The sequence below is a fragment of the Lissotriton vulgaris genome, chromosome 3_1, assembly GCF_964263255.1.
Source record: "Lissotriton vulgaris chromosome 3_1, aLisVul1.2, whole genome shotgun sequence".
NCBI lineage: Eukaryota > Metazoa > Chordata > Amphibia > Caudata > Salamandridae > Lissotriton > Lissotriton vulgaris.
This window is the reverse complement of record NC_141689.1, coordinates 635,848,987-635,874,219: the sequence shown is the minus strand read 5'-3', so window position 1 is coordinate 635,874,219 and position 25,233 is coordinate 635,848,987. Positions and strand designations below refer to the sequence as shown.

Genomic DNA, 25,233 nt, shown 5'->3' with positions numbered 1-25,233 from the left:
AAAAAAGTCTTTATGTGCAACAGATGTGTAGGCTCCAGATCGGAGAAAAATAGGAGAGAAGAAGTACACCAGTCAAGGATCACCAACCAACGGTGTGTACCCTATGCGCCAATAACAGAAGAGAGTGATAAGAGTAAAGTCTCAAATTCACCTTGAAGTTCTATATTTGTAATCCTCTCTAGGACTTCTGGTCTTCACTCCAACAATTTCCGACCAATGTCTGAATGGTGTAAGAAACAGACATTACTGAGATATACTAAAATATATATATATCTTCAACCGCTCCCTACGTTCCTAGCAGAAGCCAACATATTAGCTCCAGAAGTTTAAAGAGCAAAAATCACGCGACGAAGTACAATATTGCTGTCATTGATAGACAATATGCGTCCAATCCAGTACAGTAGACCCAACTTAAGTTTGCGTGCGGAATGCCCCACTAGGGCGTAAGTCAATAACTCACCCACTATATTGTTGTTACTTTATCTTCAACTGGAATATCCTATCTTCACTGTCACAATCTTTCTAAAATAAAGTAACCATACAATGGAACGAGTGTGAACAAGCTATTTATTTATCTCAATAACATACCCTACAGAAATTAATATAAAACCTCCACTCACCCACTCCAATAATGTAGGTCTCTGTATGCTGGGGCGCTAAAAAATGTGAAAATATAAATATTCACTGTACACGTACATGCTGCTATTAATCGAGTCCATAATAATAGACTAAGTACATTCTCACCTATGTATTTCTAAAGTTCCGCCCGGTCCCCAGTCAAATCCGCACCAATAGATAATAACTGTTATGTAAGTCACGTCTATGTAGTCAAGGACCTTTGAACAAAATCATAGAAAGAGAGTTGTGAGTGGTAGCCTCCTAAGTATCATTCACAGATACTCTAAACCATTATCCCCACGTAGTAATCTCACCGAAAATCTTCAAGAACAGGTCCGGAACAACATCAAAGTCCCGACCTGTAAACACGAAGGAAACCGTTAAGAAACCGGTTTCGGACACAGTTCTTACCCCATCACGAGCCTAGTATCGGGCACCAAATACGAGGACACTCACCTGTAGTTCAGCGGCAAGTGTCTTCGCTGTACTCCGGCGTTTGCTGTAAGCGCCATATTGAAATGTCTATTTCAAAGGTAAATCCGCGGCCGCCATCTTGTAATGGTGTACCCGCGTGTTATTCGTCTAAGTGTGTGCATAGTCTAATAGTAGAGAGGTGACAATATTTATGTTATTATATCCTCCGTGTTATTTAATTATTATTTACATGTCGGATGACAATAAATAGTAGCATGTCACCGCAAAATTTCATTCTCGTTCGGGAAAGTATAAATTCCTGCCTATTCTCGGCGCTATCACCCACAAAAAATACATACTGTCCACGGCTGAAAAGGTGGATGAGGAACGAGGCGCTAGTAGGCGGCCTCGGTGAGTTCTAAACATTAATACAGTCATCCAATAAGATGACAAGTAAGCCAGTATCGAATCATGTGGAAAGCTATACACATGCATTCCATAGTCGGGTCCAAAATCAAATTAAATAGTGTAACACCCTGTGTAGCCAGGCATATTACATGGTGCATACAGGTAATAAAGAAAGAAAAAGTGTACAGGTGGATTCCATGCCAACGGAAGGAAAGACAATAACACCACATAACAAGTATACGAGTGTGCATACTATAACATACACCAAACATATTAACGTACATTACAGTAATATTTGGCAAATCATGGAGGAAAGGAAAAGTACCTATCGGCAGTATATATACACAGTTGAGAGACATTACATAATGTTAATATCAAAGATACATCATTTCTCAACCCTGTTAACAGGTACGTTCAAAACAGACACAGTACATTACAATTTACTCCTCTATGTATATCACGTACAACGTATCATGTATAGGCCAGAAACATCAATATGGACATAGTTAGTCCTGCCCCAGGTAATATTGATACTCATTGTCAATATTCAAACCCCTACTCGCAACCCGAAGCTTCATAATCCAGATTACCTCTCTTCTTCTGAGTTTAAGTTGTCTGTTGCCTCCTCTAGGGTCTACTGCAACATGGTCTATTCCATGGTAACTGAATTGGTGTTGTTCTTGTTTATCATGGTGCTGTACACTATGAGCTGCTATCGGGTATCTGGTGTCACCATTCTTCCATGCCCGGAAATGCTCTACCATTCTATCTCTCAGTCTCCTAATGGTGCTACCCACATATATCTGACCACAGGAGCAGGCAATAACATATACAACATAAGTAGTATCACAGTTGATAAATACATCTATGGCATATGTGTCTGAGCCATTGTAACTGAAACGAAGTACTTTCTTCTCTGCCCATCTGCATGAGTTACAACGCCCACATTTATGAAAGCCCTTCCTAAGATCATCAAACCACACTTCTCTCCTGGTTTTGGTGGGATAACTTGGGCTTAAATCATTGGCTAGTGTCCTGCCCTTCCTGTACGCAATAGAAGGTTTCGTGGTTATGAATGGCAGTAAGTCTTTATCTGCCTTCAATAAATGCCAGTGTCTGTTAATGATAGAGTATAACGTATTAGACTCTGTATTATATTGCGTGATCAACCTCACTTTATCTGTACGGTCACCAGTAATCTCTTTACTTGCTAGAGTATGCTGCCTCTGTAGATTCTTAGCCCTCCTCCTAGCTTTGCCAATTACTTCTCTGTTATATCCTCTGGCCATGAATCTATTGGACATATCCTGTAAGTTAAATTCAAAATCCTCGTCTTCCGAGCAATTCCTCCTTGCTCTGGTCATCTCTGAATAGGGAATAGATCTTTTCTGACAGTTTGGATGACAGCTAGTTGCATGTAAAACTGCGTTGCAACTCGTATCTTTCCTGAACATCCTCGAGCAGAGTCTCATGTCTTTCACAAATAGCTCAACATCTAAGAATTCTATTCTCCTCTCATCATATTTGGTAGTAAACCGTAAATTGACATCATTACCATTTAAGTAATCAAAGAAACAATGTAGGTCAGCAAGCGAACCAGTCCAGATCATGAGACAGTCGTCGATATATCTCCCCCAGTATTGGATATACTCCATCCATCTTCGTCCCCGATGGCCCCAGATCCACTCCGCCTCAAACCACCCCATAAAGAGGTTAGCAAAAGACGGAGCGAATCTGGAACCCATCGCGGTCCCAAGGCGCTGTCCGTACCACTTCTGATCAAATAAAAACACATTATTTTTCAAGACAATGTCAGTCATGTTTAACAGCATCCCCGTGTGTTCAAAAAACTCAACTGGTCTCTTGTTGAGAAAGGTCTCAATTGCCGTAATACCTAGGGAATGTTCTATATTAGAATAGAGAGAGACCACATCTAATGTTACCAAGTACATCCCCTCCTCCCATGTCACGTCTGACATAATATTGAGTACGTGCTTAGTGTCCTGAATATAAGAGGGCAACGATTGCACATATGGTCTTAAAAATACATCAATGTACTGCGAGATCTTTTCAGTGGGACCACCTATCCCTGAGATGATCGGTCTCCCTGGTGGATTGTCTCTATTTTTGTGGACTTTTGGCAACGTATACAAACAGGGCGCTCTAGGTGCCGAAATAATCAAAAAGTTATATTCATCATTATCTAAAAGAGTCAGGTCATACCACTCCTTGAGTTTGATGTTAATACTGATTCTTAATTTATCTAGAGGATTACCATTAAGTACCTCATAATAACGAGAGTCATTCAATTGGGTATAAATCTCTGCATTGTACTTAGTGGTATCCATAACGACAATATTACCACCTTTGTCCGCCATACGAATGGTGATGTCGTCATTATCTCTCAAGATCTTAAGTGCTGCCCTTTCCGAGCTGGTCAAGTTATCTGGCCTTCTTTGATGTCCACTCCTAGAGCCCCTCTCAATCACTTTGTCTATATCCAATTCCACCATTCTATGAAAAGTATCTATCGTATTGCCTGTGGTCAATTGTGGCGTCCACTTAGATTTTAATTTCAAGCCACTACTCTCACTCATAAATCTGTTAATCTCAAGATCATCCAGTAGCTTGGCCATCGTAATAGGGTCATGTTCATTCTCTGTTAGTGAAAGTAATAGTTTGGTTGCATTCGCTCCCTCTATACTCAAATCACTTAGGGTCTGTGAATATGCAGAACTTATAGCTTTAATGGGTACATGCACAAAATGTTTCTTGATTTTCAACAATCTCACAAACTTATATACATCAATTTTAGCATGATACCAATCCGACGATACATTCGGACAGAAACCAAGACCCTTTTTCAACAAAGAGATCATATCATCTGTTAGATTCACATTTGACAAATTTATAATCTCCAATTCCCAATTCGGTACATTAGGACACTCAATTAATCCTTCCACGACCTGAGTCTCATTCCTCTTCTTGGAGCCTGCTGACCCCTTGCCCCTTGATCCTCGTCTTGTCTTGACAGTGCCCCACCTCTGCCTTTGTAGGTGCTGTCCCGATTCCCTATTCTGACCCGTTTCACTTCCTCTAAAAAATTATTGCTACTGTCTTCCACTACTCCATCAGCCTGTAACGCACCTCCCACCTCCTCATTCTCACTGCTAGCCAGCGAGGATAATTCTGTCTCACTCGCGCTAGCAGTAGCATTAGACTTCTGTTTAGAACCACAGGATTGTTGAATCAAATAATCGAACCGTTTAGCAAAAGTGAAAACACGGCCTGATTTATAGTCCCTTTCATCCCGTTGTAATTTACGTGCCTTCCTACGTTTAATATCGGCTTGAAGGTCGTTTAAATAGTTGTCAAGAATAGTGTAATTCTTGATGGTAGCCTCAGGCATATTGAGTTCCTTAATCTCCTCTTCAAGTTTAAGTATTTCCTCCAGTAATTTCTTGATTTTACGATCCGCATTTTCAATAAGTAAATTCATCAAATTTCTGGAGGAAGAGGTTAGTTCCTTTTCCCATCTGTCCAATAGATCTAGCTCCAAATCTTCGTAGGTCGGCATAATCTGAGATCTGAGACCCCTCGGTATTCTATTGAGGATCAGATACTGTTTCAGGGTGGCCGCGTCCCACCATTTATTCAATTCTTGTTTCTTAAGGTATTCTAATCTCTTAAACTTCTCCTTTAGTCCCACATTCTTAGTCGGCTGTTGCACATTCGTGGGTTTGCTCGTTCTGCCAGACTGTAAATTACTGAATAAGTCTTGTGCTTCCTGATCTCTATTCATAATGCTACTTCCCACTGGGTCTGCACCTGAATTGACAAATAACTTCAATGTTGGGATACAAGCAAACTCAGGGCGCTCCTCTTAATATCAGGGAAAATGTATTATCTATATCCTTAATTAGATTAGGTGCATCTAGGGGAAGGGCGTGTATCCAACACCCCTATCTTTCCGTAACAAACAGAAATAGTACAATACCATATGCCCCTGAGCACACAATTATTAATAATCAGTAAATCAAGTTATCTTGGTGATTCCAATCAATCAGCAAACCACAAATAATATAGCAAATGTCCTTAGATTGTCCTTCAGAGTTTAATTCCAAAATGTTCCAAGTTAGTATCCAATAATTAATTCTTCAGTACATCAATTCAAATGGTGAAGGTCAAGTTGCCAACACGTGTTTCGTCGTGTGTACATTTCACACATAGACTTCCTCAGGGCTGAAACACAATATACAAAGGCCCTGTATTAGAATCATACATATTAATAACTTGTGGGAAAGCAAGATATAGTCCCCCATCACCACCGAAAAAAGTCTTTATGTGCAACAGATGTGTAGGCTCCAGATCGGAGAAAAATAGGAGAGAAGAAGTACACCAGTCAAGGATCACCAACCAACGGTGTGTACCCTATGCGCCAATAACTGAAGAGAGTGATAAGAGTAAAGTCTCAAATTCACCTTGAAGTTCTATATTTGTAATCCTCTCTAGGACTTCTGGTCTTCACTCCAACAATTTCCGACCAATGTCTGAATGGTGTAAGAAACAGACATTACTGAGATATACTAAAATATATATATATCTTCAACCGCTCCCTACGTTCCTAGCAGAAGCCAACATATTAGCTCCAGAAGTTTAATGAGCAAAAATCACGCGACGAAGTACAATATTGCTGTCATTGATAGACAATATGCGTCCAATCCAGTACAGTAGACCCAACTTAAGTTTGCGTGCGGAATGCCCCACTAGGGCGTAAGTCAATAACTCACCCACTATATTGTTGTTACTTTATCTTCAACTGGAATATCCTATCTTCACTGTCACAATCTTTCTAAAATAAAGTAACCATACAATGGAACGAGTGTGAACAAGCTATTTATTTATCTCAATAACATACCCTACAGAAATTAATATAAAACCTCCACTCACCCACTCCAATAATGTAGGTCTCTGTATGCTGGGGCGCTAAAAAATTTGAAAATATAAATATTCACTGTACACGTACATGCTGCTATTAATTGAGTCCATAATAATAGACTAAGTACATTCTCACCTATGTATTTCTAAAGTTCCGCCCGGTCCCCAGTCAAATCCGCACCAATAGATAATAACTGTTATGTAAGTCACGTCTATGTAGTCAAGGACCTTTGAACAAAATCATAGAAAGAGAGTTGTGAGTGATAGCCTCCTAAGTATCATTCACAGATACTCTAAACCATTATCCCCACGTAGTAATCTCACCGAAAATCTTCAAGAACAGGTCCGGAACAACATCAAAGTCCCGACCTGTAAACACGAAGGAAACCGTTAAGAAACCGGTTTCGGACACAGTTCTTACCCCATCACGAGCCTAGTATCGGGCACCAAATACGAGGACACTCACCCGTAGTTCAGCGGCAAGTGTCCTCGCTGTACTCCGGCGTTTGCTGTAAGCGCCATATTGAAATGTCTATTTCAAAGGTAAATCCGCGGCCGCCATCTTGTAATGGTGTACCCGCGTGTTATTCGTCTAAGTGTGTGCATAGTCTAATAGTAGAGAGGTGACAATATTTATGTTATTATATCCTCCGTGTTATTTAATTATTATTTACATGTCGGATGACAATAAATAGTAGCATGTCACCGCAAAATTTCATTCTCGTTCGGGAAAGTATAAATTCCTGCCTATTCTCGGCGCTATCACCCACAAAAAATACATACTGTCCACGGCTGAAAAGGTGGATGAGGAACGAGGCGCTAGTAGGCGGCCTCGGTGAGTTCTAAACATTAATACAGTCATCCAATAAGATGACAAGTAAGCCAGTATCGAATCATGTGGAAAGCTATACACATGCATTCCATAGTCGGGTCCAAAATCAAATTAAATAGTGTAACACCCTGTGTAGCCAGGCATATTACATGGTGCATACAGGTAATAAAGAAAGAAAAAGTGTACAGGTGGATTCCATGCCAACGGAAGGAAAGACAATAACACCACATAAAAAGTATACGAGTGTGCATACTATAACATACACCAAACATATTAACGTACATTACAGTAATATTTGGCAAATCATGGAGGAAAGGAAAAGTACCTATCGGCAGTATATATACACAGTTGAGAGACATTACATAATGTTAATATCAAAGATACATCATTTCTCAACCCTGTTAACAGGTACGTTAAAAGTTTCTTGTTCTATTCTTAAAAACACCAATTACATACATTTTCTGATGATGAAGATGCCCAATGTATTTCGGGATAGTGAATCCCTTCTTCAGGGGCCTCTATAAATACAAAAGAAACAAAACTGGATATGAAAATATTCTATGCAATATACAAGGAGGAACACCCCAACCCTGTTAATTGAATCCAGAAGAATAGGCATGAAATGGGATGCAAGTTCACCAGTAAAAAATCATGCTGAATATTACCAGGGCTGAACCAAAGCTAATGGTGCTGAGAGAATATGAAGCAAGGTTCCCTAAAAGTCCCAGGAAAAACATGCAAACTGTGAATCTGTGCGCCTCAACACGTGAGCCCCGGCCACCACTTCAACCACTGAGGCGTGCAATACAACAGTGTGTACAAACACTCACTAAATGTCTGAAACACATTGCTGCTCACGACGAAAAAGAATATGCACATAAGTGAATGCACGCAAATGTAATCTAGAAGAAACAAGCAAATCATACATAAGTCACCATTTTAATGAAATGCCCTGAATGTCATCTCAGCGTTCTGCTAACAAAGTTACAGTACCTCAAGCAGGTCAGTATTCAAGCAAGACAAGCTGAATGGCTACTCATTAAATCTGGGTACAAGATAGTATGGCAACACTGCTATCGATTCACTAGGATGTTCACATGAGTGAATACATGCAGACTTGATCTAAGTAAACCATCAAGCAAACGGTGTATAAGTCACAAGTTCATTGACCAAAATGTATCACAAATTGCTTCTAATAAAATTACGGTGCCTCAAGCAAGTTAGTATTCAAGTGAAGACAAACTGAATCAATAGTCGATAATGCTGAATCCAAAAATGAAGACTGGCAACACTGTGAGCTGTATCAATATATTGCAGCCTCATCAAACTCGAGGAATCTAACAGAAGTTGTGTCCACACTGTAACCTACCAGTTTTCCCGAGTGCTGTGATGTGTACGCGCCAAGTAGTAAACCGTCGCCTGACAATACAAAACGTATAGGATTGCGTACGTGTTAAACGTAATCACCATTTTGGAATGTGTTGTAAGAGTGTAGTTAATACAATGCTCAAACCCCAAGAGCCACACAATGTTAAACAACCTGCCTGAATCAGGGGAAAATATTATCGAAGGAAAAAATTATCAAAATACTGGAACTAAAACATACCAGTACCACAAAACTCTCGTAGCTGTAGAGAAGCACTCTATGGTGTGAACCCCTGAGTCAAGGGCGCCATCATTAAATTAGGCGACGAGTGAACTACCGTGCAAGAGCACAAAGGGACTCAAAACTCGGTTGTCATGTTTTAAGAGTGTAACATAAGATGAATAGCACTCCTGCCACCATTGTGCATGTGTATGGAATACTGTGTCGAAAGAAGACTACAAGTCAGATTACCACACAATAACAGTGAGTGATCAGCCTACGTGTGAAGAGAGAATGAGGGCGAACGAAAGCACCCTCGTATTAATGGGATTGCATGAGAGCCTAAGCGAAGGAAATAGTGAGGGAATGGAAACCGATGACTGCAAAGCAGAACATAGCAAGGCACAAAAGCATCCGTGTCACCCAGATTATCACCATGAAGCTATATCTCATATTTGTCATTATTAGAAATGAATATAAAGTAAAGAAAACATGGAAGCAAGAAGCAGATCACTGCGTACCACAGGGTCCTGGTCAACAAGTTATGTAACACACAAAAGTAAAACCATGTAAATCTAATTCTCAGATCATGTTACAAAATGAATTAACATGTACAACCTCAATATCACACACTGTTATTGACACAACAAAGCCCATGATTTATAAGAAACAAATCATGTCCATTTTATCGTTCATCCCATGAGGTGTCAGTGTTGAATTTTTTTAGCCACCAAATCTCACGTTGGGATAAGAATTTAGAGTTGTCTTTATCTATGCTAGTAGGTAATTTCTCCAGAATTAGAAACCTCAATTGAGTTCCAACCAATGTGCAACTAGATTAGATTTAGGATTCCTAATGCGGGTCATGCTCTTGTGTTTGGATATTCTAATCTTAATCTTGGGTTCAGTTTTACCTATGTACATCAAGCCACAAGGGCATTTTATTCAATAGATCTGAAATGTCAAATTACAGTCCCCTGAATGTCTTAATTTGATGGGTTTTCCTGTCTGTGGATGGGTGACCGTGTTCCCCAGGAAGACATTGTTACAATGGATTCAGTTGTAACATTTCCGCGTGCCTGTTTCCACAGTACCTGGTGTGCATTTAGATTGTGTTAGCATCTCTTTGATGTTGCGACTTCTTGTGTACGCAAATAAAGGCTGTTCCTCAAACAAATTATGAAAGTCAGGCTCATCCTGTAGTAGTTCTCATCGTTTCCTTATAATTCTTTTTATTGCTGCTGATTTAGTGGACTATTTAGACACAAATACCATCCGTTTCTGTGGTATTTTGATTTTGGTTGTAAGCAAGTCATGTCTCTGAGTCAGAAATTCTTGTCTCTGCTTCAGTTTATATGGAAAGGGGTTAACTCCTTTGCTTGAAATTGTATTTTTGGATCTCTATGGCTGTCTCAAAAGCTTCATGTGTAGACTCAATCCTTTTAATCCTGAGCATTTGAGAATATGGTAAATTTTGAAGGAGACTGGGAGGGCGAAAACTCCAAAATAATAACAATTTGTTTGTATGTTTCCTTCTTAAAGATTGTGGTGTCCAAATGAACATTAGATTTGGTGATCAACACATCCAGAAATTGTAAACTCAATAGTTCTGATGTTGTGTGTAAACGGAATTCCATGCATTTTTCTGATTCAGCTCCTGGATCATAAGTCTAATGCCATCTGGGTGTTCCAGATTAGGAAAATTTCGTCAATGAAACAACCGGAAAACATCAAATTGGAGTTCCATTCTGGATCTCTGAAAATGTAGTTGTCTTCAAATTTCGATATGATGATGTTAGCTTAAGATGGTGCCCCAGGAAATCCTTTGGAGGTTCAGCTGACTTGCAAATAGAATTCATCTCTCCATGTGAGATAACTGTGTTGTATGCAAAATTAAAAATTCTGCTAAATGAAAACTTTATTCACTTCTATTGTTGGTTACTGCAACAATACCCATTCACATGCTTCGATGCATTACTGCAAGGGTATTGATGTGTATAAAGATGTCACATCAATAGAACCCATAAGCCACTGTTCATTTGAGGTGGTGTCCAGATTAGTGAGGAATTGTAAAAAATGTGTGGTATCCTTTATATAAGATCTCCAATTCTGTACAAAGGATTGTAGGAAATTATCAATATACTGACCAAGAGGTTCAAAGACCGAATCGCAACCTGAAACAATTGGTCTGATTGGAGGATTGTAGAGATTTTTGTGGACTTTCGGCAACATGTACAGTCGAGGGCGCCTAGGATGATGTACCGATAACAAATTTTGTGTGTAGGATGAGATCCAGTTAATTTCTATGGCTATGTCCAATATCTTCATCAAAGTTTCCTTGATGTCTTTGGTAGGATCATGTTCAAGTCGCGCATATGTAGATGTATCCTGGAGATGTTCTGCCACCTTCATTTCATAAAAGCTTGTGTCCATGACAACTAAAGCTCCACCTTTGTCCGCTAGTTGAAAGGTTAGCTGTTGATTATTGGCAAATTGTCTCAATATTTGTTTTTCATTAATGGAAAGGTTACCCCTGGTTTTAGGTTGTAGATTGAGTGTTGCAAAGTCCTTTTTAATCATGGTTTCAAAAGTATCAAGCATTTTATGAGATGTAGGAGCAGTAAAAGTACTGGAAGTTTGAATTCCTTATACGGAATGTCATCCTGTGTGGGTAAGTTGGAGAAATTGTCTGCATCTTGAGACTTGGTACAATATTTGTAAAGAAATGCCGTAATCACAAATTTCTTATGATTTTAAAGAATGATATCTCAAGTTCCAAGGTGTTAGTATCATATGTGGGTACAAAAGATGTTCCTTTATTGAACACTTTCCTTTGTTGTGCTGTCAGTGTAATAGATGAGATATTGATAATTAAGTCTTGGTTTTGCTCCGTAAGTTCCGTCCATCCTAGTCTCTTTCTTTGCCCTCTGCATGTTTTTTTGAGACGCTTTTGTCTGGTGGACGTCCTGACACATGTCCGCTTACTAAAAAAGAAGAGGAAGGAGTAGCTTAAGTGCCCCACTGGGGGCGTTAATGAGTAGTTCGGATGCTGCCTCTTGCTGATGGCTTGTGCTCAATGGTGTTCTATTAGCCTCCATCTCCTGATCGGAGACCATGCTTTGCTGTGAGGATGTCACTGGCTTCTGAGTAATTATTCTGCGGGCATAAACCTCAGCCCATGTGTACAACTTCTCTGAGCTTATATTCAATTGTATTGGAACGAAATTTTCTGAGTTTGCGTTCTTGTATTTCTTTACCATAGATTTTATCATTTTATCATTTCTGCTTCCTCCTCTAGTTCTCAAATTATCAATGAAAGTTCTTCTATTAGCAAAAAAATTAAATCCAATAAACATTTGTTCAGAATAGCTTGCCATTTTTAGGTCGAGTTATTTATAACTCGAAACCTATTGGGGCTTAACTAGGCTCTCAAAAAATGCGGATTTCCAGAAGTGCATGTGTTCCGTGCACGAGCTTCTATCCGCCTGCCTGCCTCGCATCACCACATCAAAGCGAGCCATCTGTTGCTTCCCCTGAAGCTCCCCCCAGCGTGCGCTCGGCCTCAGGCATTTCTCCTCCCCTAATTATTCACTGCCCACGGCTAGTGGTACTTTCACGTTCACGGCCGCCAGGTCGTGTCTCGCATTTCTCCTCCCCCTTAAACTTGTTTCCCTTGTTTTGCTTGGTATCCAATTTACCCAACTGAAATGCGCACATGTCCACTGCTCCCAATAGCAACTCACAACTTCCCTTTTCTTATTCAATTTCATTATTTTATCTCTACTCAATACTACTTAGTGCATGAGACCTCAAGGTCAAAAACGTAACCTACCTACCACAACTAATTCACAATGGGAAAAAGATTCGCATATTTACTAATCCACTATTTAACTTTAACTCTAATCTTGGGTTCCTGAAAAGCGTGATACTTGTGTCAAAGTGCTATAGCTCCTCATCAGGGGTAGTAAGCGCTATATAAATGCATTTTACAATTGCGATCTATAAATCCTTTCCTTTCATTGGTCTATTCCTTACTCCCTTCTTTCTGAATGTATAATTAGTTCAGTTGTACGTTACATTCTTAATTTATTTGTCCATTCCTTCATCCATTAATACATCGCACATGGTTTTAATTTCCCCATTCCACATTTGTTCCTTATGCCATATATCCATACACTCAGACCTCTGTGTTCGTAAACACAAAGTCGGCGTGTGGCGAGTCCGAGCATGCGGTGGCGACGGCCCGCAGCGGGCACTAGAGGGCAGCAGACTCCGCTGATTACTGAAACCAGGACCGAGGAAAATAAATGCACGTTTAGAGCAAGTGAGAAAATGAAGATATCGCTTTTATGGGCGGCTTGTGACATCCTGGGCCCGTGGAAGCATCGGAGCGGACAGTCTTCATCCGAGGGGGGGGGGGGGCAGGCGGGGGGGCGGAGAGAGCTCAGAGACAAGCTACATGGGCACTGGGGTGTGATACCACCATAGGCCGCCTTACACCTGCCTCCATCGTAGCAGAGGGCTGGTCTCGGTGTCTAAATAACGACCACAGACCAGCTTAGTCTAACTTACAATGCGGGCGGGGGGGATGCCTCATGGGCCCCCTTATATTATCGCTAGCCCTTTTGCTAGGTTGCTCTGAAGGAGACGCCCTCGAGGCCTCATCTCTCCCACGAACCCCAGACGCTTGTTTCATTTAAAGGAGTAGCATTTGGGGCCCCTGTTAGAATTACTGACCCCCTCATGCTTGCTGATAATGTCACGTTACACCACAGACCCCCTTTTGCGTGTTAAAACTGCAAGAAAAAAACCCTGTACTAATGTTTCTATCACAGACTCCATTATGGTAGAATTATGACATAAGAAGCTCCCAGTGCAACGTCACTATCACAGACCCCCCCCCCTTATATTTGTACAAAATGAAGAAGCCCCCGATGTCTCTTTTACAATCATAGACAGGGCCGACTTTAGCGCTGTTAGCGGCGCCCTGTGCCACAATAGTTTATGGCACCCCCACACCCAATGACTGCCTCCTCTGATTCTTTCTCTCACTACTACTGGGCAAAGTGGCCCTCATCTCTCCAGTAATGTTATTGCAAAACACAGTGCCCCCCCACTCCCTGAAGTCAGCGCCGCCTACATATGTCAGTGCCCAGTGGGGCTGCACCAGTCGCACTGCCCTAAAGCCAGCCCTGATGAGACCCACCTATGTTTGTCCAAAATGGAGAGCCCCGCCGAAGTCTCTTTCACTATCACAGACCTCCTTCATGTTTGTTCAGACTACAAGAAACCCCCCCTGGGGCCCCTTTTACTATCACAGCCCCCGCTTAGCTTGTTCAGCCTGGAGGAGAAGCTTCTGGTGTGTGGTAACAGACCCCTTATGCTTGTTCAAGCTGAAGGCGGTGCCCCCATTGCTATCACAGACCTCGTAATGAGTGGCACTGGAACACTTTCAAAGCGGGAGGTCTACCATCAATGCTCCATCAAGGAAGTCATAGGGATTGTGAAAAATCCAAGTGTCACCAAAGTACAAGTGTCACAAATGAGCCGCGCGTGTCAACAGGTACGTTGCAGGTGTTTCATTTTGGAGCACACTGAGGCAACAATATTACTGAAGGATTGGGTGGAGGCGCACTGTTCTTTACAGACAGCACATGAACGGTCTCTAATTTTGCAGAGACAAACAGAGTTATCAATACATCTAAGTCACGTAAATACAAAACATGTTGCATTACAAATGCTATAGGTGTCACATTTGCGAAAGTTATAACTATTGGCATTGTAAATGACAAAGCTATTAATTTAGCTATTTTTCCATAAATGGCTTATTGAATTGGAACCTGTATAACAAATGTTTATTGTAGTCTCAATCCTCATGGGATTATTTGTACCTTGTGGTATTGAATAAGTGTGGAGGCATGAAGTTGTTGACTCAAAGCCCTTATGGAAATGAATTCTAATTGTTTGAGTTGTTGTGTTTATAGAAACCTCCCCGTATTTTGAAAACTGTGATTTCATGTATTAATGCGTAGATGACTCTAGCTTCTGCTGTTGTATAAGTTCTAATATCTGCTCTGCTATCCGTGATGTTAGATATGGCTTCGAAAGACATTTTGTACGAGTGGGTGCTGCAACTGGAGAGTGGCAACAATGCTTATAACATAAGTCGTGTTTCTCACACCTAGACTGCTACTAAAATGAAAACCTTAATGGCACTATTTTATCTGGGATGCCTGCAGGTCCGGAAGAGGTTGCTTGCCTCTACTATAAATGTAACCTAAACAAGTGACAATTCACTTAATGGCTGGCCGCACAGCTATAAGTGAAGTTCAACTCCTAATCCTAATTCATAGATGTCCTCATTCGTTTCACTGCTACGATGGTTCATGATTATCTATGCTATCTAGGGCTGTCGTTGTCTTGCCACATGTTTATCATTCTTTCTGAAATGTTTGGAAAAGTCTTGTCTATGATTTTCCCACAAAAGCAATGTATTCTTAAGTCCAGTTCATGATCTTGGTTATGTGGCTCTGTTGTCAGCTTCTTGGTCAGCTTCATATCGATGTTCTGTAATGACTGAATATTTTGGTCTGGGCCACATTTTTACTGATGGATAGCTGAGGCCTTCTACTTCGGGTTTTATTAGTGTTGTCATTGAATCGAATTTGTTGCAATTTTACTTGTTTCTTTGCAGGAAGGATCAGCTTTCTTCCTCTACTTGAAGTTTCAGTCATTTGAGGAAATAATCGTTTTCGGAGATCTTGGGTTATCACTTCTGCTACTCCTTGCTGCTACTCCTTGCCATGTCTTTGCATGGTTCATTAATTGTTTGAGAGGAGTTATTTGCCCGCCGCTCTCTGATGCTTAAGTAGTGCTCAGATGTTTAATTTTCAGTGATTGCTGTTTGTAAATGCTCTGGATCCACTATGTCAGTTGAATGGTTAAGAAGTACTGCGGTGTTTGAAGTTTGGTAGCCTGCCCTTTCCCCTTGCCTTCTCAGAGGCTGATGTGAGTTGTCTTATTTGGTAGCAGGAATGTGAAATTTGGCCAGAGTTGTCATGACTCGATGCTTGGTGCGTTCAGCTTTCGGAGTGATTACAAATGAATCCTTCCTTAGTCTAGGAGTGAGGTTGCTTTTAGAACAATTAATTAGTGAGCCTCTCAAATCAAAATCCACCTGTTTTCTAGGAGCTGATGCTTAAGTTGTATCGTTGTAGTCGAGAGGTAAATAGACTACTCCAGCCTACATTTTTAGGTCTCGGCCTGCTATAGACTGCACAGACATGCGCAGTTGAGCTGACGAGATTTAATGATGTAGGGTTATTTTCTACTAGTGAGGTTAAGCCCCGCCCCTCTTTTCCATTGGCTGGCGGTGGCCAGCCATTGGAGAAGAGGTCCTAGTGACGTTCATCTTTCTCTCTAAGCTCCGTCCTTTTCAGACTGGGTTCCTTGACTTACGTTTGTGGTAAAAGCTTTCTTATCTTCTTTATGGGTCCAGATAGCCCCATAAAGAAGATAAGAAACCTTTTAAGTGAGCAGGAAGTCTGGGAGCCCAGTCTGAAAAGGACGGGGCTAAAAGAGAAATGTGTACGTCGTCGTTCTCGGTCCCTGGCAGGGGCTAAATCCATGCTCCAAGCGTTTCGCCAGTCATGCACACACAATATAATCAAGCTTAGCCAATAGGCCGTGAATACAAGAAGTGCAGCAGGCCCAACACTCCCAGGCACAATGCCGCTCACAATGCGCAGGTCCGTTTCTAAATCTGAAGGCAAAAATTCTCCTCAGCTATGATTGTGCGCAGGGCATATTTTGGACCTCTGCCGAAATTACACATTTTAAACAATCACTAAAGTCATGATTTTTATGTGCATCAGTTAAATAACCTGTTTGGCACGCTGTCACAAATGATTTACTGTAGCACAGCACGCGGGCAGAGCCTGTATCTCCTTTCCTTTGGCAGCTGTTCCCTCCTAATAAAAAGATGCTTTGCTACCACTTTAAACGCTAAATGGCACATCAGCCACATTCCTCACAGTGATTAGAGAGAGGGGTGTAGTGGCGCTTTAAATGAGTCCTTTAAAGAAAACTTACCTAGACTCCTGCCAACTGCTAATGCCTAGATCCAGACTGGGTGTTTAGAAATCACAAATAATATCTGCATTGTTAGTGGGCTTCCTAAATCTTTGCAAATACGCGAGCCCTGTTATTACTATAATAGGAGCTACGGCTTCCTACCAACAGCACCCCTCTGCTGCTTAGCCATAAACCCCGACAAGAAACCGAGGCCGCCTGGAAGGTGTTCCAGCTCTCGCGCTGGTTGAGGCCTGACCCCGCTGCAAGGTTTTTGTGACATTGCACGTTCATTAGCGCACAGTCTGACGCGTGCTGATAAGCCGCGCTCTTGTGTATTCTTGGCTGCTGTTTGCTCATGGCCAATACTGTTGAGAGGGAACTCATTGTTGTGAAAGACACCAATAGAAGCCAAGGACATCCGGGGACATTCCAACACTTGTCATAGAGGTGGCACGGAGGCCTCGGCCGGCCCACGCATCTGAGGACAGACTGAGGATTTTCACTTTGCTAAAGCCGTAAAAACGCAATACAGAAAGCTCCCCAGCGCAGACAAAACACATTTTAAAAGAGAGCCTTCTTGAGTCAATTAGGGCAGCGGGCTCCTACGCCACCTTAAAGCTTATTGCAGGTCTGGAAGGTTTAAAATAAGTAATTGTTTAATTTACATTCCTAATTCTTTACGACGTGAGTCCCTTGCTCATTTTGCCACTGGATTCAAGCAAGCCGGGCTGAAGACGGCTGGAATGCCAGAAATCGGTCCTCGGAAGCTTGTTTCCGGTCCAGGGAAGACATGGCTTGGCAGTTCGGGCTGGACTGTTCCCATGAGGCACAGGGTCAGACTGATTTGCATATAGCCATGTCTGAACTGGGGTGGCAGAGTGGGCTAAAGAACGGTGATGGATTAAACCCAGATCTTTTGACTGGGTGTGAGTGTTTGATTGATTCAGATGCTCCGTCCATCACCACCCCCTTTTTTACCGCTTTCGGCCGCCATAAGTGTGGCAGGGTATGCTCAGACGTGAGCCCCTTGCTCACTTTGCCACTGGATTCAAGCAAGCCGGGCTGAAGACGGCTGGAATGCCAGAAACCGGTCCTCGGAAGCTTGTTTCCGGTCCAGGGAAGACATGGCTTGGCAGTTTGGGCTGGACTGTTCTCATGAGGCACAGGGTCAGACTGATTTGCATATAGCCATGTCTGAACTGGGGTGGCAGAGTGGGCTAAAGAAGGGTGATGGATTAAACCCAGATCTTTTGACTGGGTGTGAGTGTTTGATTGATTCAGATGCTCCGTCCATCACCACCCCCATTTGTACCGCTTTTGGCCGCCATAAGTGTGGCAGGGTATGCTCAGACGTGAGTCCCTTGCTCACTTTGCCACTGGATTCAAGCAAGCCGGGCTGAAGACGGCTGGAATGCCAGAAACCGGTCCTCGGAAGCTTGTTTCCGGTCCAGCGAAGACATGGCTTGGCAGTTCGGGCTGGACTGTTCCGATGAGGCACAGGGTCAGACTGATTTGCATATAGCCATGTCTGAACTGGGGTGGCAGAGTGGGCTAAAGAAGGGTGATGGATTAAACCCAGATCTTTTGACTGGGTGTGAGTGTTTGATTGATTCAGATGCTCCGTCCATCACCACCCCCTTTTGTACCGCTTTTGGCCGCCATAAGTGTGGCAGGGTATCCTCAGACGTGAGTCCCTTGCTCACTTTGCCACTGGATTCAAGCAAGCCGGGCTGAAGACAGCTGGAATGCCAGAAACCGGTCCTCGGAAGCTTGTTTCCGGTCCAGGGAAGACATGGCTTGGCAGTTCTGGCTGGACTGTTCCCATGAGGCACAGGGTCAGACTGATTTGCATATAGCCATGTCTGAACTGGGGTGGCAGAGTGGGCTAAAGAACGGTGATGGATTAAACCCAGATCTTTTGACTGGGTGTGAGTGTTTGATTGATTCAGATGCTCCGTCCATCACCACCCCCTTTTTTACCGCTTTCGGCCGCCATAAGTGTGGCAGGGTATGCTCAGACGTGAGCCCCTTGCTCACTTTGCCACTGGATTCAAGCAAGCCGGGCTGAAGACGGCTGGAATGCCAGAAACCGGTCCTCGGAAGCTTGTTTCCGGTCCAGGGAAGACATGGCTTGGCAGTTCGGGCTGGACTGTTCTCATGAGGCACAGGGTCAGACTGATTTGCATATAGCCATGTCTGAACTGGGGTGGCAGAGTGGGCTAAAGAAGGGTGATGGATTAAACCCAGATCTTTTGACTGGGTGTGAGTGTTAGATTGATTCAGATGCTCCGTCCATCACCACCCCCATTTGTACCGCTTTTGGCCGCCATAAGTGTGGCAGGGTATGCTCAGACGTGAGTCCCTTGCTCACTTTGCCACTGGATTCAAGCAAGCCGGGCTGAAGACGGCTGGAATGCCAGAAACCGGTCCTCGGAAGCTTGTTTCCGGTCCAGCGAAGACATGGCTTGGCAGTTCGGGCTGGACTGTTCCGATGAGGCACATGGTCAGACTGATTTGCATATAGCCATGTCTGAACTGGGGTGGCAGAGTGGGCTAAAGAAGGGTGATGGATTAAACCCAGATCTTTTGACTGGGTGTGAGTGTTTGATTGATTCAGATGCTCCGTCCATCACCACCCCCTTTTGTACCGCTTTTGGCCTCCATAAGTGTGGCAGGGTATGCTCAGACGTGAGTCCCTTGCTCACTTTGCCACTGGATTCAAGCAAGCCGGGCTGAAGATGGCTGGAATGCCAGAAACAGGTCCTCTGAAGCTTGTTTCCGGTCCAGGGAAGACATGGCTTGGCAGTTCGGGCTGGACTGTTCCCATGAGGCACAGGGTCAGACTGATTTGCATATAGCCATGTCTGAACTGGGGTGGCAGAGTGGGCTAAAGAACGGTGATGGATTAAACCCAGATTTTTTGACTGGGTGTGAGTGTTTGATTGATTCAGATGCTCCGTCCATCACCACCCCCTTTTGTACCGCTTTTGGCCGCCATAAGTGTGGCAGGGTATCCTCAGACGTGAGTCCCTTGCTCACTTTGCCACTGGATTCAAGCAAGCCGGGCTGAAGACAGCTGGAATGCCAGAAACCGGTCCTCGGAAGCTTGTTTCCGGTCCAGGGAAGACATGGCTTGGCAGTTCTGGCTGGACTGTTCCCATGAGGCACAGGGTCAGACTGATTTGCATATAGCCATGTCTGAACTGGGGTGGCAGAGTGGGCTAAAGAACGGTGATGGATTAAACCCAGATCTTTTGACTGGGTGTGAGTGTTTGATTGATTCAGATGCTCCGTCCATCACCACCCCCTTTTTTACCCCCAATCGACCGCAGCAGCACTGTACCGAGCTGTACGTTTTAGCTGGCCCCCAATTGCGCTTCTTCTTACTATGCCTGCTAATGAGGAGCACCTGGAAAGAGGAGATAATGAGCTTGGAGCTCAGTTTGGGTTAGCAGCTAGGATTTCGGGTGCCGTCTGGGAAATATTATGTAATGTGACTCTAGAGATTGTGCATGTAAGAATATCAGCAACTTCCTGTTATTAATCACACACTGCCTGTTCCAATTGTTATAAGGCCACCATTTACCTTTTCGTTGCTGCAACACATCTCAAGCTTGAGACAAAAGGGCAGATCTACCCAAAAAACGTAAGTGATTACAAATGTTTCTTGTTTGCACTATATAAATAGTTATTTATATTGCCCCCTCTTCAGAAATGCCGAACATCAGTGTTACCTCTCCGACCACACAGGCAATGCTCATCCTTTCCCACCCCTTGACATAGAGGGTATTCTTGCCGCACTACGCCCTTCTCCAGCCGTTCAACATTTTCACAACCCTGCTCCTTACTTTGCAGGCGATTCTCACCTCTCCCATCAGGCACTTCCTCATGAATTCAGCAGTTTCATGTTTTGCTTATAAGATAGAAAAACATTTGTAATTGCTCGCATTTAATAGGAAGCCCATCTGCTGGTATATCTCAGCTTCAAGTACTTTTCTATTACTTCAAATACTGGTCATATTGTGGGACAATCTGGCCGTGGCTTTGGTGTGACGCCCATTTGCGTTTGTGTGTGTTGGCACAGTGTACTCATATTTATGTTTCACGTGTGGTGCATGAGTGCTCCATGTTTATAGTACTTGATTTTGTGTCTGTAGAAGGTGTCTTTATGATGCCTGTATGTAATATTCTATCCGTATGTGCGGCAGAACTGTTTTTGTGTGTACCATAGAGAAGGCAATTAAATTGACTTGCCACAGATTGTTGGATTTGCATTGGTAGGAAATACGAGTCGACCTCTTTGCTTCCTTAGCAACACATTAAATTTACGGGAACAATATTTCTGCATTCACAAGGATAGAATACCATCATTTTTTCAGGCTTGCTGCTAAATTCGCCATTCAGTAATGGGTGTGCAGCTGTTGCAATTTATTGTCCATTTCCTGCTATTAACTTCATATAGGTTGTCGTCTTCTGTGTGGTAAGTACTTACAATGCACTTTAAAAAACGACAGTATTTTGCATGTTTTAACGAGTGTGAAATGCAAATGTTAGCGATCGTTATTGGACCGTTAGAAATAACGCTGTAGTCTGAAACGCAGCTTTAATTGTGATCCCTTTATTGGTGTTATGCTTTTAGGATGTTGCAGTGAAGAAGCTGTCAGCTGTTTTTGCAAGCTTGACCAGCTGGACTCCGAAAATGGCCTGGGAAAGATTGGTTTAGGAATTAAATCATTTCAGGATAAAAATTATGAAGTAGCTGAGAAGAATCTGTCTACAGGTTTGTTTATGAACACTATCAGTTTGAATTGTATTTGTACCAATGCATAGAATCCAAGTACTGATTAGATTAATATATATTTTTTTAAAGTATGTGTTGCTGTTAAATTCTATATGTTAAATTTGCTTAGGAAATTGTTTATGTAAAAACATTTTGTATTTTGACAGGCACAACAAAAATACATGGCAGTACTATGTTATATATTTTAGTAACCCCTCTTAAGTGCACATGATTTACTCAAGAATGTAATTCTCTGAACAAGTTATGCTTTCTTTTCTTTGAAGTACTTTTGGAAAGTTTGAGGAGTTAAGCACCTTTTTGGTGTTTTAGTGCCTGACTTAGAGTTTGGCGGACAGGCTACTCCACCATAAATCTGAAAGATACCCTGTACACCTTATTACAAGTGTATTATATTCTAGGGCACTTGTAATCTGGTGGCCAGGATAGCATTCACTTTTATGAAAGAGTATCCATCAAACAAACTGTACAGTCCCTACATTACTAAACCTTAAAATACAGTTACAGCGCAAATTCAGCAACATCTACATGGCCTTCGGTGTGGCTCGTTCCGACTATGTCGGTTGGGCAGTCAGAGGCCAGGTCAGTCCAACACCCCAGCCTTCGCCTCCAATCCCTCCTAGTCTGGTGTAGGAAAACCACAGTGGGGTACACTGTGCAGAGTGGTCAAAGAGACCCTTATTGTTTCCCAGAGGTAAAAGTAGATAATACTAATTCTCTATTTTTGTAGTAGTGTGTGCAAGCAGTTAGGCAGTTAGGCTTATCAGAGGGAAATGCTAAGCATTTGTTGTACACACCAAGGGAGTAAATGAGGCACTCACTCAATGAATGAATTCGAGACCGGATTAGAAAAATAGTACTTTTTTATATAAATATTAGACCAAGAACTTTGCGTATAAAGTAAATACTTTTAGCAATATGATAAAATCTCAATAAATGCAATATCTATTTTTGTGCGCGTAGTCTGAATGGGGCTACTCCCTTCCCTTCAAGACAACCCCCTGCCATGCCACTTCAGTGCCATCGCATGTCTGAGGATCATCTGGCCCTTCTCCAACAGGAAGTTACATCTCTCTTGTCCAAGATAGCCATCCAGCAAGTTCCTGCCTCAGAAGTAGGTCGTGGTTGCTATTCCCACTACTTATAATAATAATAATAATAATAATAATAATAATAGGTGCATTTGTAAAGCGCTGAGTTACGCACACCGGCGTGTCCCCGCGCTGAGGTGAGAGGCGGAAGCAGGGAGTTTAACTGAAGGTCAGGCAGTCTATCTGACATATAGGTAGGTTTTTAATTTAGCTCGGAACCTAATTTCTACCGGTTCTAGGCGTAAATCCACCGGAAGTTTGTTCCAATGATTTGCCGCTAAATATCTAAACGATCTGCCTCCCATGCGGGATTTCTTCACTTTGGGGATTCTTAACAGTCCCCCACCCGCAGATCTAAGTGCTCGAGCAGGTTCATAGGGTTCAATCAGGCTCTGCAGTGGTCGAGGTGCCCTGCCATTCAAAATACGGTGGCAGGTGCAGAGAGCCTTGTACTCTACTCTGCTCCTCACAGGGAGCCAGTGTAACTTCTGCAAGGCCTCCCTCGAGGGCGCCCTTTTGGGCAGCCTGAGGGTCAGACGTGCTGCCGCATTCTGCAGCACTTGAAGGCGACCAAAACTTTTCCCAGGTGCCCCCAGGTACAGCCGGTTCGCATAATCCAACCTAGCGGTCACCAATGCATGTACCAGGGTTTTGCGGGCCTCCATGGGCAGCAGTTCCAGAATTTTCCTCAGCCTTTTCAAGACTCCAAAGCACATACCCACCACACGGTTGATTTGGGGCCCAAAAGTGAGACCCGCATCAAACCACACCCCCAGGTTTTTTGCCTCCTGACAGGGGGTGGGGGTCGGCCCTAGACAGGATGGCCACCAAGCCGACGACCAAGCAGACTGGTCTCTCCCCACCACAAGCACCTCTGTCTTGCTGCCATTAAGTTTCAGACAGTTCATAGCCATCCAGTCGGCAAGATCTTTCATACACGACCGGAAGCTATCTACCGCAAGACAGGGCACGTGTGACAGGGAGATGACCAGCTGCGTATCATCGGCATAGGATACTATTTGGAGGCCATAGTTCTCTACAATAGAGGCAACAGGCGCTACATACAAGTTAAAAAGCGTCGGGCTCAGGGACGAGCCCCGAGGCATGCCCTGGCCCAAAGAAACCCCTTTGGAGTAGCAGTCTCCTTGCCTCACTTGGAAGCTTCTGCCAGTTAAGAAGGCCTGAATCCACCGCAGCGCGGTGTTAGCGATGCCACCTCGACTCAGACACTGTAGCAAGGTGGAGTGTGTTACAGTGTTGAACGCCGCGCTGAGGTCCAACAGGATCAGAGCCATCGTTTGCCCCTCATCTACACCCTGTCTCAGATGTTCTGTTGCCAACAGTAGGGCAGACTCTGTCGCATGGCGAGGTCTAAAGCCGAACTGCGTGGTGTGGAGTAACCCTGCCTCCTCCACATATTCCATAATTTGGGCATTTACCACCTTCTCAGCCACTTTGGACATAAAAGGTAGGAGAGAGATGGGCCTCAGATTTTCTAACACCTCAAAACTAATATGAGGTTTCTTCCGAAGGGGGAGCACCACTGCCTGTTTCCACCCCCTAGGTAACATGCCAGTCTTATAAGAGACATCCAGGACATGCCTTATGTAGGGTTCCAGGACCTCCAGGCTGTCCCCCAAACGTTTAGGGGACACCGGATCAAGAGGGGAGCCAGATTTTACTGAGAGACATATCCTGATTAACTCTTCAGGAGGGGGGGGTGATGAAATTTGTAAGACGCTCCAGGCTCTCTGTGCCCCCAGATGTTCCAGATGTTACATCGAGCTCAACCCCTGTGGAGGGAGGATTAGGGAAGGTCGAATAGGTCTTTGCAACCTTAGTAGAGAAGTAGTCGGCGATACAATCGCATGATTCTGCCGAACAGTTCTCCGGGACTGCAGAGGAATCTATAGTTGTCAAGGACTTATAAATGCAGAAGAGCTCCTTAGCTGAGTTCTTTGCCCCTAGGATTTTTCCTGCGTAGAAGGTCGCCTTCGATTTCTTAATCAGCCTGTGATGTATCCGCCTCTTTTCTAAAAACAGTTCCCTAGCCTGACTGTCATACGCTACCCTCCATGATCTTTCCGCTCGTTTACATTCTGCCTTGGTCAACCGCAGCTCTCCATTGAACCATGGGGCTGTTCTCTTCGTGCGGCCGCCCGCGGATGACCGGCTGAGTGGAGCAGTTTGATCTAGCGCCTCTGTAATGCGCCTATTCAGGTTTAGATCAGCCGATTCTATGTCCTCTCCACCTGGCTGGCCTCCGCGTGTCAGTGCTTCATTAAATTCCTCCAAGGAGAATTTTGCCCGCTTCCACCTCAGATAATTCAGGGGTGCCGGAGTATGTTTTATGGCCTTAGTGCTGTTTATAGAAAACACCACCAGGAAGTGGTCTGTCCAGGAGATCGGCTCAACTGCAGAGACTTCAACCCCTCCCCAGTTTGCAAAGATCGGGTCCAAAAGATGTCCTTGACGA

At 43.4% G+C, this 25,233-nt stretch overlaps 1 protein-coding gene across 1 annotated transcript in view; it reads left to right on the top strand.

Annotated features, from left to right (window-relative positions):
• SKIC3 (SKI3 subunit of superkiller complex) overlaps positions 1 to 25,233 on the top strand; it is a 1,256,060-nt gene that overhangs the window by 199,045 nt on the left and 1,031,782 nt on the right. The window contains exon 9 of the mRNA XM_086960925.1: positions 21,508 to 21,648. Coding sequence (XP_086817051.1) covers positions 21,508 to 21,648 — 141 coding nt within the window. The remainder of the gene's footprint in view (positions 1 to 21,507; positions 21,649 to 25,233) is intronic.